General features: G+C 33.0%; 1 protein-coding gene across 1 annotated transcript; it reads right to left on the bottom strand.

Moving 5' to 3' along the window:
• Positions 1-13,293: 13,293 nt before the first annotated feature.
• LOC137715230 (ribulose bisphosphate carboxylase/oxygenase activase, chloroplastic-like) lies at positions 13,294-16,741 on the bottom strand. The gene is made up of 7 exons (XM_068454479.1): positions 16,589-16,741; positions 15,691-15,998; positions 15,491-15,596; positions 14,953-15,038; positions 14,366-14,838; positions 13,889-14,170; positions 13,294-13,618 (listed from the first exon to the last, which is right to left on the bottom strand). The coding sequence occupies exons 1-7, from the start codon at positions 16,637-16,639 to the stop codon at positions 13,506-13,508; spliced, it is 1,419 nt and encodes a 472-aa protein (XP_068310580.1). The 5' UTR covers positions 16,640-16,741; the 3' UTR covers positions 13,294-13,505.
• Positions 16,742-17,405: the final 664 nt, after the last annotated feature.

Genomic DNA, 17,405 nt, shown 5'->3' with positions numbered 1-17,405 from the left:
TCTTACCATAACTTCAAACTATCATATTCATGTTCTTCAAAATATATTTTCCCATGCTAAATCTATTATAATTAATATTTAAACATTTGAAATTAACGATTTAAAACTTAAATTTAAAGATATTCTCATATTTTCAACTTTAAAAATCAATAAAAAAATAGTTTTAGGAAAAAAAATTCAATGGAAAAAGAAAAAGGAAAAAAGGAGGGGTAAAAATGTTACGATCGGTACTTTCCTTCCTATTGGCCTTCAAGGGCGTTGCTAGTAGTCCAGCGATCATATACCAGTACGATCACTAGCTAACTAGCAATTTGTCTCACATAACGTCACTACTTTCATACGGATCCCCCTCTTTTCAATTTTTTTATTTCTCTTATTGATTCAATGGAAAAGAAATTCAATGGAAAAAGAAAAAGGAAAAAAGGAGGGCTAAAAATGTTACGATCGGTACTTTCCTTCCTATTGGCCTTCAAGGGCGTTGCTAGTAATCTAGCGATCATATATAAATACGATCGCTAGCTAACTAGCAATTTGACTCACGTAATGTCGCTAACTTCATACCGATCCCTCTCTTTTCAATTTTTTTTTCTCTTACCATAACTTCAAACTATCATATTCATGTTCTTCAAAATATATTTTCCCATGCTAAATCTATTATAATTAATATTGAAACATTTGAAATTAACGATTTAAAACCTAAATTTAAAGATATTCTCCTATTTTCAACTTTAAAAATCAATAAAAAAATAGTTTTAGGAAAAAAATTTCAATGGAAAAGAAATTCAATGGAAAAAGAAAAAGGAAAAAAGGAGGGGTAAAAATGTTACGATCGGTACTTTCCTTCCTAGTGGCCTTCAAGGGCGTTGCTAGTACTCCAGCAATCATATAATACGACGATCGCTAGCCGACTAGCAATTTTTCTCACATAACGACGCTACTTTCATACCGATCCCGCTCTTTTCAATTTTTTTATTTCTCTTATTGATTCAATGGAAAAGAAATTCAATGGAAAAAGAAAAAGGAAAAAAGGAGGGCTAAAAATGTTACGATCGGTACTTTCCTTCCTATTGGCCTTCAAGGGCGTTGCTAGTAATCTAGCAATCATATATGAATACGATCGCTAGCTAACTAGCAATTTGACTCACGTAATGTCGCTAACTTCATACCGATCCCCCTCTTTTCAATTTTTTTTTCTCTTACCATAACTTCAAACTATCATATTCATGTTCTTCAAAATATATTTTCCCATGCTAAATCTATTATAATTAATATTTATACATTTGAAATTAATGATTTAAAACCTAAATTTAAAGATATTCTCATATTTTCAACTTTAAAAATCAATAAAAAAATAGTTTTAGGAAAAAAAATTCAATGGAAAAGAAATTCAATGGAAAAAGAAAAAGGAAAAAAGGAGGGGTAAAAATGTTACGATCGGTACTTTCCTTCCTATTGGCCTTCAAGGGCGTTGCTAGTAGTCCAGCGATCATATACCAGTACGATCGCTAGCTAACTAGCAATTTGTCTCACATAACGTCGCTACTTTCATACCGATCACCCTCTTTTCAATTTTTTATTTCTCTTATTGATTCAATGGAAATGAAATTCAATGGAAAAAGAAAAAGGAAAAAAGGAGGGCTAAAAATGTTACGATCGGTACTTTCCTTCCTATTGGCCTTCAAGGGCGTTGCTAGTAATCTAGCGATCATATATAAATACGATCGCTAGCGAACTAGCAATTTGACTCCCATAATGTCGCTAACTTCATACCGATCCCCCTCTTTTCAATTTTTTTTTCTCTTACCATAACTTCAAACTATCATATTCATGTTCTTCAAAATATATTTTCCCATGCTAAATCTATTATAATTAATAATTAAACATTTGAAATTAAGGATTTAAAACCTAAATTTGAAGATATTCTCATATTTTCAACTTTAAAAATCAATAAAAAAATAGTTTTAGGAAAAAAAATTCAATGGAAAAGAAATTCAATGGAAAAAGAAAAAGGAAAAAAGGAGGGGTAAAAATGTTACGATCGGTACTTTCCTTCCTAGTGGCCTTCAAGGGCGTTGCTAGTACTCCAGCAATCATATAATACGACGATCGCTAGCCGACTCCCAATTTTTCTCACATAACGTCGCTACTTTCATACCGATCCCGCTCTTTTCAATTTTTTTATTTCTCTTATTGATTCAATGGAAAAGAAATTCAATGGAAAAAGAAAAAGGAAAAAAGGAGGGCTAAAAATGTTACGATCGGTACTTTCCTTCCTATTGGCCTTCAAGGGCGTTGCTATCAATCTAGCGACCATGTACACATACGATCGCTAGCTAACTAGCAATTTGACTCACGTAATGTCGGTAACTTCATACCGATCCTCCTCTTTTCAATTTCTTTTTCTCTTACCATAACTTCAAACTATCATATTCATGTTCTTCAAAATATATTTTCCCATGCTAAATCTATTATAATTAATATTTAAACATTTGAAATTAACGATTTAAAACCTAAATTTAAAGATATTCTCATATTTTCAACTTTAAAAATCAATAAAAAAATAGTTTTAGGAAAAAAAATTCAATGGAAAAACAAAAAGGAAAAAAGGAGGGTTAAAAATGTTACGATCGGTACTTTCCTTCCTATTGGCCTTCAAGGGCGTTGCTAGTTATCTAGCGATCATATATAAATACGATCGCTAGCTAACTAGCAATTTGACTCACATGATGTCGCTAACTTCATACCGATCCCTCTCTTTTCAATTTTTTTTTCTCTTACCATAACTTCAAACTATCATATTCATGTTCTTCAAAATATATTTTCCCATGCTAAATCTATTATAATTAATAATTAAACATTTGAAATTAAGGATTTAAAACCTAAATTTGAAGATATTCTCATATTTTCAACTTTAAAAATCAATAAAAATATAGTTTTAGGAAAAAAAATTCAATGGAAAAGAAATTCAATGGAAAAAGAAAAAGGAAAAAAGGAGGGGTAAAAATGTTACGATCGGTACTTTCCTTCCTAGTGGCCTTCAAGGGCGTTGCTAGTACTCCAGCAATCATATAATACGACGATCGCTAGCCGACTCGCAATTTTTCTCACATAACGTCGCTACTTTCATACCGATCCCGCTCTTTTCAATTTTTTTATTTCTCTTATTGATTCAATGGAAAAGAAATTCAATGGAAAAAGAAAAAGGAAAAAAGGAGGGCTAAAAATGTTACGATCGGTACTTTCCTTCCTATTGGCCTTCAAGGGCGTTGCTAGCAATCTAGCGACCATGTACACATACGATCGCTAGCTAACTAGCAATTTGACTCACGTAATGTCGGTAACTTCATACCGATCCTCCTCTTTTCAATTTCTTTTTCTCTTACCATAACTTCAAACTATCATATTCATGTTCTTCAAAATATATTTTCCCATGCTAAATCTATTATAATTAATATTTAAACATTTGAAATTAACGATTTAAAACCTAAATTTAAAGATATTCTCATATTTTCAACTTTAAAAATCAATAAAAAAATAGTTTTAGGAAAAAAAATTCAATGGAAAAAGAAAAAGGAAAAAAGGAGGGGTAAAAATGTTACGATCGGTACTTTCCTTCCTATTGGCCTTCAAGGGCGTTGCTAGTAGTCCAGCGATCATATACCAGTACGATCGCTAGCTAACTAGCAATTTGTCTCACATAACGTCACTACTTTCATACGGATCCCCCTCTTTTCAATTTTTTTATTTCTCTTATTGATTCAATGGAAAAGAAATTCAATGGAAAAAGAAAAAGGAAAAAAGGAGGGCTAAAAATGTTACGATCGGTACTTTCCTTCCTATTGGCCTTCAAGGGCGTTGCTAGTAATCTAGCGATCATATATAAATACGATCGCTAGCTAACTAGCAATTTGACTCACGTAATGTCGCTAACTTCATACCGATCCCTCTCTTTTCAATTTTTTTTTCTCTTACCATAACTTCAAACTATCATATTCATGTTCTTCAAAATATATTTTCCCATGCTAAATCTATTATAATTAATATTGAAACATTTGAAATTAACGATTTAAAACCTAAATTTAAAGATATTCTCTTATTTTCAACTTTAAAAATCAATAAAAAAATAGTTTTAGGAAAAAAATTTCAATGGAAAAGAAATTCAATGGAAAAAGAAAAAGGAAAAAAGGAGGGGTAAAAATGTTACGATCGGTACTTTCCTTCCTAGTGGCCTTCAAGGGCGTTGCTAGTACTCCAGCAATCATATAATACGACGATCGCTAGCCGACTAGCAATTTTTCTCACATAACGTCGCTACTTTCATACCGATCCCGCTCTTTTCAATTTTTTTATTTCTCTTATTGATTCAATGGAAAAGAAATTCAATGGAAAAAGAAAAAGGAAAAAAGGAGGGCTAAAAATGTTACGATCGGTACTTTCCTTCCTATTGGCCTTCAAGGGCGTTGCTAGTAATCTAGCAATCATATATGAATACGATCGCTAGCTAACTAGCAATTTGACTCACGTAATGTCGCTAACTTCATACCGATCCCCCTCTTTTCAATTTTTTTTTCTCTTACCATAACTTCAAACTATCATATTCATGTTCTTCAAAATATATTTTCCCATGCTAAATCTATTATAATTAATATTTATACATTTGAAATTAATGATTTAAAACCTAAATTTAAAGATATTCTCATATTTTCAACTTTAAAAATCAATAAAAAAATAGTTTTAGGAAAAAAAATTCAATGGAAAAGAAATTCAATGGAAAAAGAAAAAGGAAAAAAGGAGGGGTAAAAATGTTACGATCGGTACTTTCCTTCCTAGTGGCCTTCAAGGGCGTTGCTAGTACTCCAGCAATCATATAATACGACGATCGCTAGCCGACTAGCAATTTGTCTCACATAACGTCCCTACTTTCATACCGATCACCCTCTTTTCAATTTTTTATTTCTCTTATTGATTCAATGGAAATGAAATTCAATGGAACAAGAAAAAGGAAAAAAGGAGGGCTAAAAATGTTACGATCGGTACTTTCCTTCCTATTGGCCTTCAAGGGCGTTGCTAGTAATCTAGCGATCATATATAAATACGATCGCTAGCGAACTAGCAATTTGACTCCCATAATGTCGCTAACTTCATACCGATCCCCCTCTTTTCAATTTTTTTTTCTCTTACCATAACTTCAAACTATCATATTCATGTTCTTCAAAATATATTTTCCCATGCTAAATCTATTATAATTAATAATTAAACATTTGAAATTAAGGATTTAAAACGTAAATTTGAAGATATTCTCATATTTTCAACTTTAAAAATCAATAAAAAAATAGTTTTAGGAAAAAAAATTCAATGGAAAAGAAATTCAATGGAAAAAGAAAAAGGAAAAAAGGAGGGGTAAAAATGTTACGATCGGTACTTTCCTTCCTAGTGGCCTTCAAGGGCGTTGCTAGTACTCCAGCAATCATATAATACGACGATCGCTAGCCGACTCGCAATTTTTCTCACATAACGTCGCTACTTTCATACCGATCCCGCTCTTTTCAATTTTTTTATTTCTCTTATTGATTCAATGGAAAAGAAATTCAATGGAAAAAGAAAAAGGAAAAAAGGAGGGCTAAAAATGTTACGATCGGTACTTTCCTTCCTATTGGCCTTCAATGGCGTTGCTAGCAATCTAGCGACCATGTACACATACGATCGCTAGCTAACTAGCAATTTGACTCACGTAATGTCGCTAACTTCATACCGATCCCCCTCTTTTCAATTTGTTTTTCTCTTACCATAACTTCAAACTATCATATTCATGTTCTTCAAAATATATTTTCCCATGCTAAATCTATTATAATTAATATTTAAACATTTGAAATTAACGATTTAAAACCTAAATTTAAAGATATTCTCATATTTTCAACTTTAAAAATCAATAAAAAAATAGTTTTAGGAAAAGAAATTCAATGGAAAAAGAAAAAGGAAAAAAGGAGGGGTAAAAATGTTACGATCGGTACTTTCCTTCCTATTGGCCTTCAAGGGCGTTGCTAGTAATCTAGCGATCATATATAAATACGATCGCTAGCTAACTAGCAATTTGACTCACATGATGTCGCTAACTTCATACCGATCCCTCTCTTTTCAATTTTTTTTTCTCTTACCATAACTTCAAACTATCATATTCATGTTCTTCAAAATATATTTTCCCATGCTAAATCTATTATAATTAATATTTAAACATTTGAAATTAACGATTTAAAACCTAAATTTAAAGATATTCTCATATTTTCAACTTTAAAAATCAATAAAAAAATAGTTTTAGGATAAGAAATTCAATGGAAAAAGAAAAAGGAAAAAAGGAGGGGTAAAAATGTTACGATCGGTACTTTCCTTCCTATTGGCCTTCAAGGGCGTTGCTAGTACTCCAGCGATCATAAAATACGACGATCGCTAGCCGACTAGCAATTTGTCTCACATAACGTCGCTACTTTCATACCGATCCCGCTCTTTTCAATTTTTTTATTTCTCTTATTGATTCAATGGAAAAGAAATTCAATGGAAAAAGAAAAAGGAAAAAAGGAGGGCTAAAAATGTTACGATCGGTACTTTCCTTCTTGTTGGCCTTCAAGGGCGTTGCTAGTAATCTAGCGATCATATAGAAATACGATCGCTAGCTAACTAGCAATTTGACTCACCTAATGTCGCTAACTTCATACCGATCCCCCTCTTTTCAATTTTTTTCTTTCTCTTACCATAACTTCAAACTATCATATTCATGTTCTTCAAAATATATTTTCCCATGCTAAATCTATTATAATTAATATTTAAACAATTGAAATTAACGATTTAAAACCTAAATTTAAAGATATTCTCATATTTTCAACTTTAAAAATCAATAAAAAAATAGTTTTAGGAAAAAAAATTCAATGGAAAAAGAAAAAGGAAAAAAGGAGGGGTAAAAATGTTACGATCCGTACTTTCCTTTCTATTGTCCTTCAAGGGCGTTGGTAGTACTCTAGCGATGATATAATAGGACGATCGCTAGCCTACTAGCAATTTGTCTCACATAACGTCGGTACTTTCATACCGATCCCGCTCTTTTCAATTTTTTTATTTCTCTTATTGATTCAATGGAAAAGAAATTCAATGGAAAAAGAAAAAGGAAAAAAGGAGGGCTAAAAATGTTACGATCGGTACTTTCCTTCCTATTGGCCTTCAAGGGCGTTGCTAGTAATCTAGCGATCATATATAAATACGATCGCTAGCTAACTAGCAATTTGACTCACATAATGTCGCTAACTTCATACCGATCCCCCTCTTTTCAATTTTTTTTTTCTTACCATAACTTCAAACTATCATATTCATGTTCTTCAAAATATATTTTCCCATGCTAAATCTATTATAATTAATATTTAAACATTTGAAATTAACGATTTAAAACCTAAATTTAAAGATATTCTCATATTTTCAACTTTAAAAATCAATAAAAAAATAGTGTTAGGAAAAAAAATTCAATGGAAAAGAAATTCAATGGAAAAAGAAAAAGGAAAAAAGGAGGGGTAAAAATGTTACGATCGGTACTTTCCTTTCTATTGTCCTTCAAGGGCGTTGGTAATACTCTAGGGATCATATAATAGGACGATCGCTAGCCCACTAGCAATTTGTCTCACATAAAGTCGCTACTTTCATACCGATCCCGCTCTTTTCAAATTTTTTATTTCTCTTATTGATTCAATGGAAAAGAAATTCAATGGAAAAAGAAAAAGGAAAAAAGGAGGGCTAAAAATGTTACGATCGGTACTTTCCTTCCTATTGGCCTTCAAGGGCGTTGCTAGTAGTCTAGCGATCATATACAAATACGATCGCTAGCTAACTAGCAATTTGACTCACCTAATGTCGCTAACTTCATACCGATCCCCCTCTTTTCAATTTTTTTTTCTCTTACCATAACTTCAAACTATCATATTCATGTTCTTCAAAATATATTTTCCCATGCTAAATCTATTATAATTAATATTTAAACATTTGAAATTAACGATTTAAAACCTAAATTTAAAGATATTCTCATATTTTCAACTTTAAAAATCAATAAAAAATAGTTTTAGGAAAAGAAATTCAATGGAAAAAGAAAAAGGAAAAAAGGAGGGGTAAAAATGTTACGATCGGTACTTTCCTTCCTATTGGCCTTCAAGGGCGTTGCTAGTACTCCAGCGATCATAAAATACGACGATCGCTAGCCGACTAGCAATTTGTCTCACATAACGTCGCTACTTTCATACCGATCCCGCTCTTTTCAATTTTTTTATTTCTCTTATTGATTCAATGGAAAAGAAATTCAATGGAAAAAGAAAAAGGAAAAAAGGAGGGCTAAAAATGTTATGATCGGTACTTTCCTTCTTGTTGGCCTTCAAGGGCGTTGCTAGTAATCTAGCGATCATATATAAATACGATCGCTAGCTAACTAGCAATTTGACTCACATAATGTCGCTAACTTCATACCGATCCCCCTCTTTTCAATTTTTTTTCTTTCTCTTACCATAACTTCAAACTATCATATTCATGTTCTTCAAAATATATTTTCCCATGCTAAATCTATTATAATTAATATTTAAACAATTGAAATTAACGATTTAAAACCTAAATTTAAAGATATTCTCATATTTTCAACTTTAATAATCAATAAAAAAATAGTTTTAGGAAAAAAAATTCAATGGAAAAAGAAAAAGGAAAAAAGGAGGGGTAAAAATGTTACGATCCGTACTTTCCTTTCTATTGTCCTTCAAGGGCGTTGGTAGTACTCTAGCGATGATATAATAGGACGATCGCTAGCCTACTAGCAATTTGTCTCACATAACGTCGGTACTTTCATACCGATCCCGCTCTTTTCAATTTTTTTATTTCTCTTATTGATTCAATGGAAAAGAAATTCAATGGAAAAAGAAAAAAGAAAAAAGGAGGGCTAAAAATGTTACGATCGGTACTTTCCTTCCTGTTGGCCTTCAAGGGCGTTGCTAGTAATCTAGCGATCATATATAAATACGATCGCTAGCTAACTAGCAATTTGACTCACATAATGTCGCTAACTTCATACCGATCCCCCTCTTTTCAATTTTTTTTTTCTTACCATAACTTCAAACTATCATATTCATGTTCTTCAAAATATATTTTCCCATGCTAAATCTATTATAATTAATATTTAAACATTTGAAATTAACGATTTAAAACCTAAATTTAAAGATATTCTCATATTTTCAACTTTAAAAATCAATAAAAAAATAGTGTTAGGAAAAAAAATTCAATGGAAAAGAAATTCAATGGAAAAAGAAAAAGGAAAAAAGGAGGGGTAAAAATGTTACGATCGGTACTTTCCTTTCTATTGTCCTTCAAGGGCGTTGGTAATACTCTAGGGATCATATAATAGGACGATCGCTAGCCCACTAGCAATTTGTCTCACATAAAGTCGCTACTTTCATACCGATCCCGCTCTTTTCAATTTTTTTATTTCTCTTATTGATTCAATGGAAAAGAAATTCAATGGAAAAAGAAAAAGGAAAAAAGGAGGGCTAAAAATGTTACGATCGGTACTTTCCTTCCTATTAGCCTTCAAGGGCGTTGTTAGTAATCTAGCGATCATATATAAATACGATCGCTAGCTAACTAGCAATTTGACTCACGTAATGTCGCTAACTTCATACCGATCCCCCTCTTTTCAATTTTTTTTTCTCTTACCATAACTTCAAACTATCATATTCATGTTCTTCAAAATATATTTTCCCATGCTAAATCTTTTATAATTAATATTTAAACATTTGAAATTAACGATTTAAAACCTAAATTTAAAGATATTCTCATATTTTCAACTTTAAAAATCAATAAAAAAATAGTTTTAGGAAAAGAAATTCAATGGAAAAAGAAAAAGGAAAAAAAGAGGGGTAAAAATGTTACGATCGGTACTTTCCTTCCTATTGGCCTTCAAGGGCGTTGCTAGTACTCCAGCGATCATAAAATACGACGATCGCTAGCCGACTAACAATTTGTCTCACATAACGTCGCTACTTTCATACCGATCCCACTCTTTTCAATTTTTTTATTTCTCTTATTGATTCAATGGAAAAGAAATTCAATGGAAAAAGAAAAAGGAAAAAAGGAGGGCTAAAAATGTTACGATCGGTACTTTCCTTCTTGTTGGCCTTCAAGGGCGTTGCTAGTAATCTAGCGATCATATAGAAATACGATCGCTAGCTAACTAGCAATTTGACTCACATAATGTCGCTAACTTCATACCGATCCCCCTCTTTTCAATTTTTTTTTTCTCTTACCATAACTTCAAACTATCATATTCATGTTCTTCAAAATATATTTTCCCATGCTAAATCTATTATAATTAATATTTAAAAGAATTGAAATTAACGATTTAAAACCTAAATTTAAAGATATTCTCATATTTTCAACTTTAAAAATCAATAAAAAAATAGTTTTAGGAAAAAAAATTCAATGGAAAAGAAATTCAATGGAAAAAGAAAAAGGAAAAAAAGAGGGGTAAAAATGTTACGATCGGTACTTTCCTTTCTATTGTCCTTCAAGGGCGTTGGTAGTACTCTAGCGATGATATAATAGGACGATTGCTATCCGACTAGCAATTTGTCTCACATAACGTCGCTACTTTCATACCGATCCCGCTCTTTTCAATTTTTTTATTTCTCTTTTTGATTCAATGGAAAAGAAATTCAATGGAAAAAGAAAAAGGAAAAAAGGAGGGCTAAAAATGTTACGATCGGTACTTTCCTTCCTATTGGCCTTCAAGGGCGTTGCTAGTAATCTAGCGATCATATACAAATACGATCGCTAGCTAACTAGCAATTTGACTCACATAATGTCGCTAACTTCATACCGATCCCTCTCTTTTCAATTTTTTTTTTCTCTTACCATAACTACAAACTATCATATTCATGTTCTTCAAAATATATTTTCCCATGCTAAATCTATTATAATTAATATTTAAACAATTGAAATTAACGATTTAAAACCTAAATTTAAAGATATTCTCATATTTTCAACTTTAAAAATCAATAAAAAAATAGTTTTAGGAAAAAATCAATGGAAAAGAAATTCAATGGAAAAAGAAAAAGGAAAAAAGGAGGGGTAAAAATGTTACGATCGGTACTTTCCTTCCTATTGGGCTTCAAGGGCGTTGCTAGTACTCTAGCGATCATATAATAGGACGATTGCTACCTGAATAGCAATTTGGCTCACATAACGTCGGTACGTTCATACCGATCCCCCTTCTTTTCAATTTTTTTTATTTCTCTTATTGATTCAATGGAAAAGAAATTCAATGGAAAAAGAAAAAGGAAAAAAGGAGGGCTAAAAATGTTACGATCGGTACTTTCCTTCCTATTGGCCTTCAAGGGCGTTGCTAGTAATCTAGCGATCATATATAAATACGATCGCTATCTAACTAGCAATTTGACTCACATAATGTCGCTAACTTCATACCGATCCCCCTCTTTTCAATTTTTTTTTCTCTTACCATAACTTCAAACTATCATATTCATGTTCTTCAAAATATATTTTCCCATGCTAAATCTATTATAATTAATATTTAAACAATTGAAATTAAGGATTTAAAACCTAAATTTAAAGATATTCTCATATTTTCAACTTTAAAAATCAATAAAAAAATAGTTTTAGGAATTAAAATTCAATGGAAAAAGAAAAAGGAAAAAAGGAGGGGTAAAAATGTTACGATCGGTACTTTGCTTCCTATTGGCCTTCAAGGGCGTTGCTAGTACTCTAGCGATCATATAGTTGTACTATCGCTATGTAACTAGCAATTTAACACTCGTAATGTCGCTAAATTCATACCGATCCCCCTCTTTTCAATTTTTTTATTTTTTTTTATTTCTCTTACAATAACTACAAACTATCATATTCATGTTCTTCAAAATATATTTTCCCATGCTAAATCTATTATAATTAATATTTAAACAATTGAAATGAATGATTTAAAACCTAAATTTAAAGATATTCTCATATTTTCAACTTTAAAAATCAATCAAAAATAGTTTTAGGAAAAAAAATTCAATGGAAAAATAAAAAGAAAAAAAGGAGGGGCAAAAATGTTACGATCGGTACTTTTCTTTCTATTGTCCGTGAAAGGAATTGCTAGTAAGCTAGCGATCACATGGAAGTACGATCGGTAGCTAACTTGCAATTTGACTCACATAATGTCGCTAATTTCATACCGATCCCCCTCTTTTCAATTTTTTTATTTTTTTTATTTCTCTTACCATAACTACAAACTATCATATTGATGTTCTTCAAAATATATTTTCCCATGCTAAATCTATTATAATTAATATTTAAACAATTGAAATGAATGATTTAAAACCTAAATTTAAAGATATTCTAATATTTTCAACTTTAAAAATCCATAAAAAATAGTTTTAGGAAAAAAAATTCAAAGAAAAAAAAAAAGTAAAAAAAGGGGGTAAAAATGTTACGATCGGAGTGCAGTGCAATATTTTAGTTTTGAATAGGGTTTTTTTTTCTTCTTTTTTTCGCCCTTTTTGGTCAAAATTGAGTTGGGATTGAAGTGCAGTGCAATTTGGTAGTGGGCAAGATCCACAATGCTTGTTTACGGAATGGGATTTTATTGTTAATTGTGAAATCATGTGGGACCATATAGTCTAGTTGGGGTTTGGCTTACATGTTTGTTTGTTTTTATTTGTTTATTTATTTATGTTATTCTTCCATTTTTCTTTTAAATTTGGTCCGAGATCATATAGGTGAGAGTGGGAAGGGAAGTCGTTACTAATAGTGATACTTTTTTTCTATTTTGAAAGGACAAGGTTTTAGGTACAACTTACTTAAATAACGAACTCAATAATTAATTATTGTGACGAGCTAATGTGTGGCTTTAGCTCAAATCTCGTGCCATTATAGAAGAATCGTTGTATAAAATATCAAAGAAGAATTATGGGTGAGAGTTGAATATTGCTTTTTGAATATCATGTACAAATACCTTGTTATTTGATGTCTTCTCTTTTCATGTAATAATTAAAGACAACCGTTATTAGCACTCCATTATGACGCCTTTACTTAATAAGTTTCTTCAAGAATCCATTATGTATAGCATCTTTGTTCCCAAATTTTCTATGCTTGTTTGCCCTTTGGAGTGTTATATATGCAACCATGTCTTTGTGCCTTCCATATGCTCCATTGGTTCTCTGTACAGGAACGAACATCCATCGATATTGTATCGATCCTATCACAAATGTATTGTAACATATTGCTAAGTTTTGTTTTCGACAACGACAACGTATTATCGACGACATGACATTCTGTTCTTGTCTTCCTTACAATAGCCGGACTAGCAATAGCTAGTATAATAGTTAAAAAGTTAAAACGAAATAAAGCATGTATTTCCATGGAAACGCAAGCGTAAATTACAAAGCTAATATCAATAACCCAGCAAACAATATATTTATTTTCTTCTGACTCCAATCACTTCATTCGTACTGACAGCTACCATTGTCACTCCTTGCTGTTGGGTCAAAGTTTGCAGCTGTTGGATCAGTGCAACCTTCTGCGACTGGTACTTTAACTTGTTGGGCTGCCTTTCCTGCATGCAGTGGTTAAACAACACTTCAACAAAACTACTCCAATCGAGATAACGCTCTTAAGACAAGTAGTACTAACTGCGAGCACCAACTATTATCTCAACTAATGTTACATAACGCGAAAGTTACTTATTCATTGTAAATAAATGGGGTTCAAAGTCACTCCAAATATAAACGAACGAAATGTTGCCACATTAGTTGAGATTTTAACAAGTTCGGATATGAGTTGGTGCGTCTAGATTTATTTTCGTATCAAGACAAAGAGTGCTTACCATAGAATTCTCCTCTGTTAATGGAGTCCTGGTTTGCATCTCCGAGGGCTGCATCAGCCAAGTACTTGTCAGCCAGTTGGACTCTCTTCACATTGTCTTGCTCCTGAACAAGCATTTGACCATAGCTAAGGAGCTTCTCCAAGGTCATCTGAGGTTGCTCGAAAGTCGGGGGACCTTCTTTTGAGTTCACAAGCTTCTTCCCAATGCCGTCGATACCAACACCCGATGCCCACTTCCTCACTTCATCATCGTAAACTCGAGCCCTCAGAGCACCGAAGAAATCTGCAGTAAGCGATACAAGAAGTTAGCATGATCCTTTTTTTTACCAATCTTTAACCAAGCAATGCTATGTGTCACATTTATTTGTTAACTGAGTAATGTTATTTTGTATCACATTTACTGAACACATCTCTAACATATACGCTATTCAAGAAATATAAATTATACGCAAAATTACTACAACAACAGTATACTTACCAATGGATTGACCTGGGAATGTGTCAACAATCTTGACAACATCTTCGTGGGACACATTGTCAGGCTTGAAGATTCCGGTGCAAACACCGATCCGGTCTTCCCTAGTGGGAGCCCAGTAGAACTTCTCCATACGACCGTCACGAATGAGAGGGGCATATAATGTGGAGAAATCGTTACCAGTGACTATAATGGGGACTCTAGGATTCTCTTCCTTGTTGTACATACCGGGAAGCTGCACGTTTGTCGGGTTATCAGCAATGTTCATGAGGGTAGCATTCACCATCTGGTTGTTCACAGTGTACTGTGTGGTTCCACCCATCCTACCGGCACCTGCATCGAGATCATTGATGAAGAGGGCACACATTTTTCCTTTCCTGATGATGTCTGCAGCCTCACGGTACCTTTGCCTGATCAGTTTCGCGGGCTCTCCTGCGTTCCCGCTTTCTAATTCTCCAGCACTCATCATGATGGGGCTGAAATATGATCACAAGGTGTAATTAAAACAAAATGAATTGAAAATATTACTTCATTTTTATGTGATTCTTCATTAAAAACAAAAAAAACTTTCGTCAAGTTTACGAACTCACGTAATTCCCATCTTGGCAAACACAAGCTCACACTGGAAGGATTTTCCCTGACCTTTTCCTCCCCATATACCAAGAATGAGAGGAATCTGATACAAATTCAAATGAAATCATCTCAGCTGTCAAAACCAACAATCAAAGAATTCTACCAAAAAAACAAAAACCAACAATCGAAGAACAACGTTTAACTGCGAAAGTTAAGCTAATTATACTACTTGAAAGGAACAAAAGTTTATCTAATTTGGTAAATTCTGCAAATGGCATGGCAGATGACATGATGATATCTCATTTCTTAGTAGTTAGAACAAACATGAGAAAGTTAAGTTGATGATAATACTACCAGAAGCAACAAAACTATTCTCGAATTTTAGTCACCTTGTGAATTGCATATGGCGGATAACATGATAATATCTTACTTTTTACTCGTTAAAATTAAATAAGCTTCGAGATCTGTCAAATACGAGCAAATGAAACAGTGTCATATCAATTAAAAACCGAAGTTTTTAGATTTATTTTTTTGTGTTTGTAGCGTTATTCATACCTTAATGTTAGGCAGGCTCATGAAGTTTTTGGTTATGTGAACCACAAGCTTGTCCATGAAGGCCGGAGCGATGTAAAACCCATCCATGTTGTTGTCAAAGTTGTATCTGAAACACAAATCAAAACCTTACCACAAAACAAATTCAACCTCCAAGCATCCATGAAACAAAAAGGAATTAGTTTCAACATTTTCTCGCTTACTCTCGAAGTCCAGTGCTGATGTATTCGTATGAGCTCATGACAGCATAGTGAGTTCCAGTCCCCTGGGGAGCTTGGAACATAGAATCAACCAAACCCTTTCCTCTTGTTATGTCTTGTTGGTCATCGGAAACGTCGTAGGCAAGGCCCTTCCATCTGTCCTTGTTGGTTTGCTTGTCCTCGTCGATTTCCGCATTAATTTTTAAGTTGCCTGCAGATGCTACCTTCTGGTAGGGGACTCTTGAGGTCACTTTCTTCAAACTGGTGCCCAAGAAGGCCGAGCTTCCGGAACCAGAGCTGATCAAGCTCACCTGGATCGAATATATAACATAACTTTGGAACCAAGAAACTCGGAAATTCATTAAAACAGAATCACAATTAAACTTCATTTCTTTGCATTTAGATTAACCTTTAAGCAAAATCCTTGTAAAAAATATAATAGTTAGTGAAAAAGAGAGATGATCTCGTGCAATTTTTTTCACCTTCTATGCACCCAGTTCATTTAAGTCTCTCGATTCTTGAGTCAAAGAGACTAGAAATAAACATGAATGTGCAAGAAGAAAAAAGTTGATGGAAATCACCTCTCATGTAAAGATACTTTGAGTTTGAGGCATCACACGGACAAATAAAAGTAACCTTTTTGGTGTTTTGGAATAGTATAAAGAAAAACAATATGGATATGGGAAGTTATTTTTGTACAGTTCTTTATAAAATTAACCCTCGGTTTTAGCTAGAGTGGACAAATCAAATGAGAATTAGCAGACAAAAGCAAGTGGAGAAGTACATAAAATAGAAACTGATGGTGTCAAATCACTACATGAAGAACTGTTTTGAACGTAAAAATTATGTGACACAGAAACTCAAAAAAAAATTAGATAGAATCTGGCGGGAAACAACGTACCGGCGTCTGGTTAATGGTTCCGACGCTCGAGACTGTGTGCATGGCGGCCATGGATCAAAGTGGTGTCCTGAGACTGAGGAGCTGCGACTACAGATTAATGTAACTAAGCTGCAGGTAGTGATAGGTGCATATAAGGTGAGACCAAAGTGTGATGAAAACATGCGTGGTTGTAAAAATTCTGAAGGCCACACAATGGGGATTAGCTGAGTGACACGTGGCTCTCTGTGGACAAAATAGGATAATCCTACTTGGCTTCATCCTACTTTACAAACATGACAAAATACACAACAGTTGAGAGGATCAGATTTAAGCTTTGCTTCTTCACCTCAGAAAGTGGATTGGGTTTTGAGACCCTTTGTCTTGAAAAATAATGCACTATTAAGTTAAAACATTGAGAGTGTACTCACATGGAAGAGTCAAGCAAACTTCATGTCATTGATGTTCAACCATACAAAATGCAAGGTTTTAGAGTTTAAATGGAAAATGATTTCCGCACACTGCTTTTCTTCTTCTACCCATTTTTGTTTATTTTTGTTAATTAGTTTTTCCTATTTATTTATTCAATTTAAAGGTCAGATATATACAAGAGTACACAAGAGGAGAAAATGTGTTTGCAAAAATCACTCTCTTCCGTCTAAAACATATGCGTGTGACAATGTGTTTCTCTTACACGAAAGTAATGTCTAACAATTCTTCATTAATATTGATTGTACGAACTCTTCATTGTATTCACAGTGATTTGAGACGTCTTGTGATTTTGGGGTTTCAGACTGCTTTTGTAAGAGGCACTTCTTCTCATAAGCACCTTCCAAGTTCA

Source organism: Pyrus communis, chromosome 14 (genome assembly GCF_963583255.1).
Source record: "Pyrus communis chromosome 14, drPyrComm1.1, whole genome shotgun sequence".
Lineage (NCBI taxonomy): Eukaryota > Viridiplantae > Streptophyta > Magnoliopsida > Rosales > Rosaceae > Pyrus > Pyrus communis.
The sequence above is the reverse complement of the archived record's forward strand: the minus strand, read 5'-3'. Positions and strand labels throughout refer to the sequence as shown.

What these genes read in the sequence shown, in the direction of transcription:
- LOC137715230 (XM_068454479.1), bottom strand. Translation starts at nt 16,639, where the DNA reads ATGGCCGCCATGCACACAGTCTCGAGCGTCGGAACCATTAACCAGACG. An exon ending in TTTGCCAAGATGGGAATTAC is followed by an intron (nt 14,839 to 14,952) that starts GTGAGTTCGTAA and finishes ATCATATTTCAG; the next exon opens with CCCCATCATGATGAGTGCTG. An exon ending in ATTCCCAGGTCAATCCATTG is followed by an intron (nt 14,171 to 14,365) that starts GTAAGTATACTG and finishes CGCTTACTGCAG; the next exon opens with ATTTCTTCGGTGCTCTGAGG.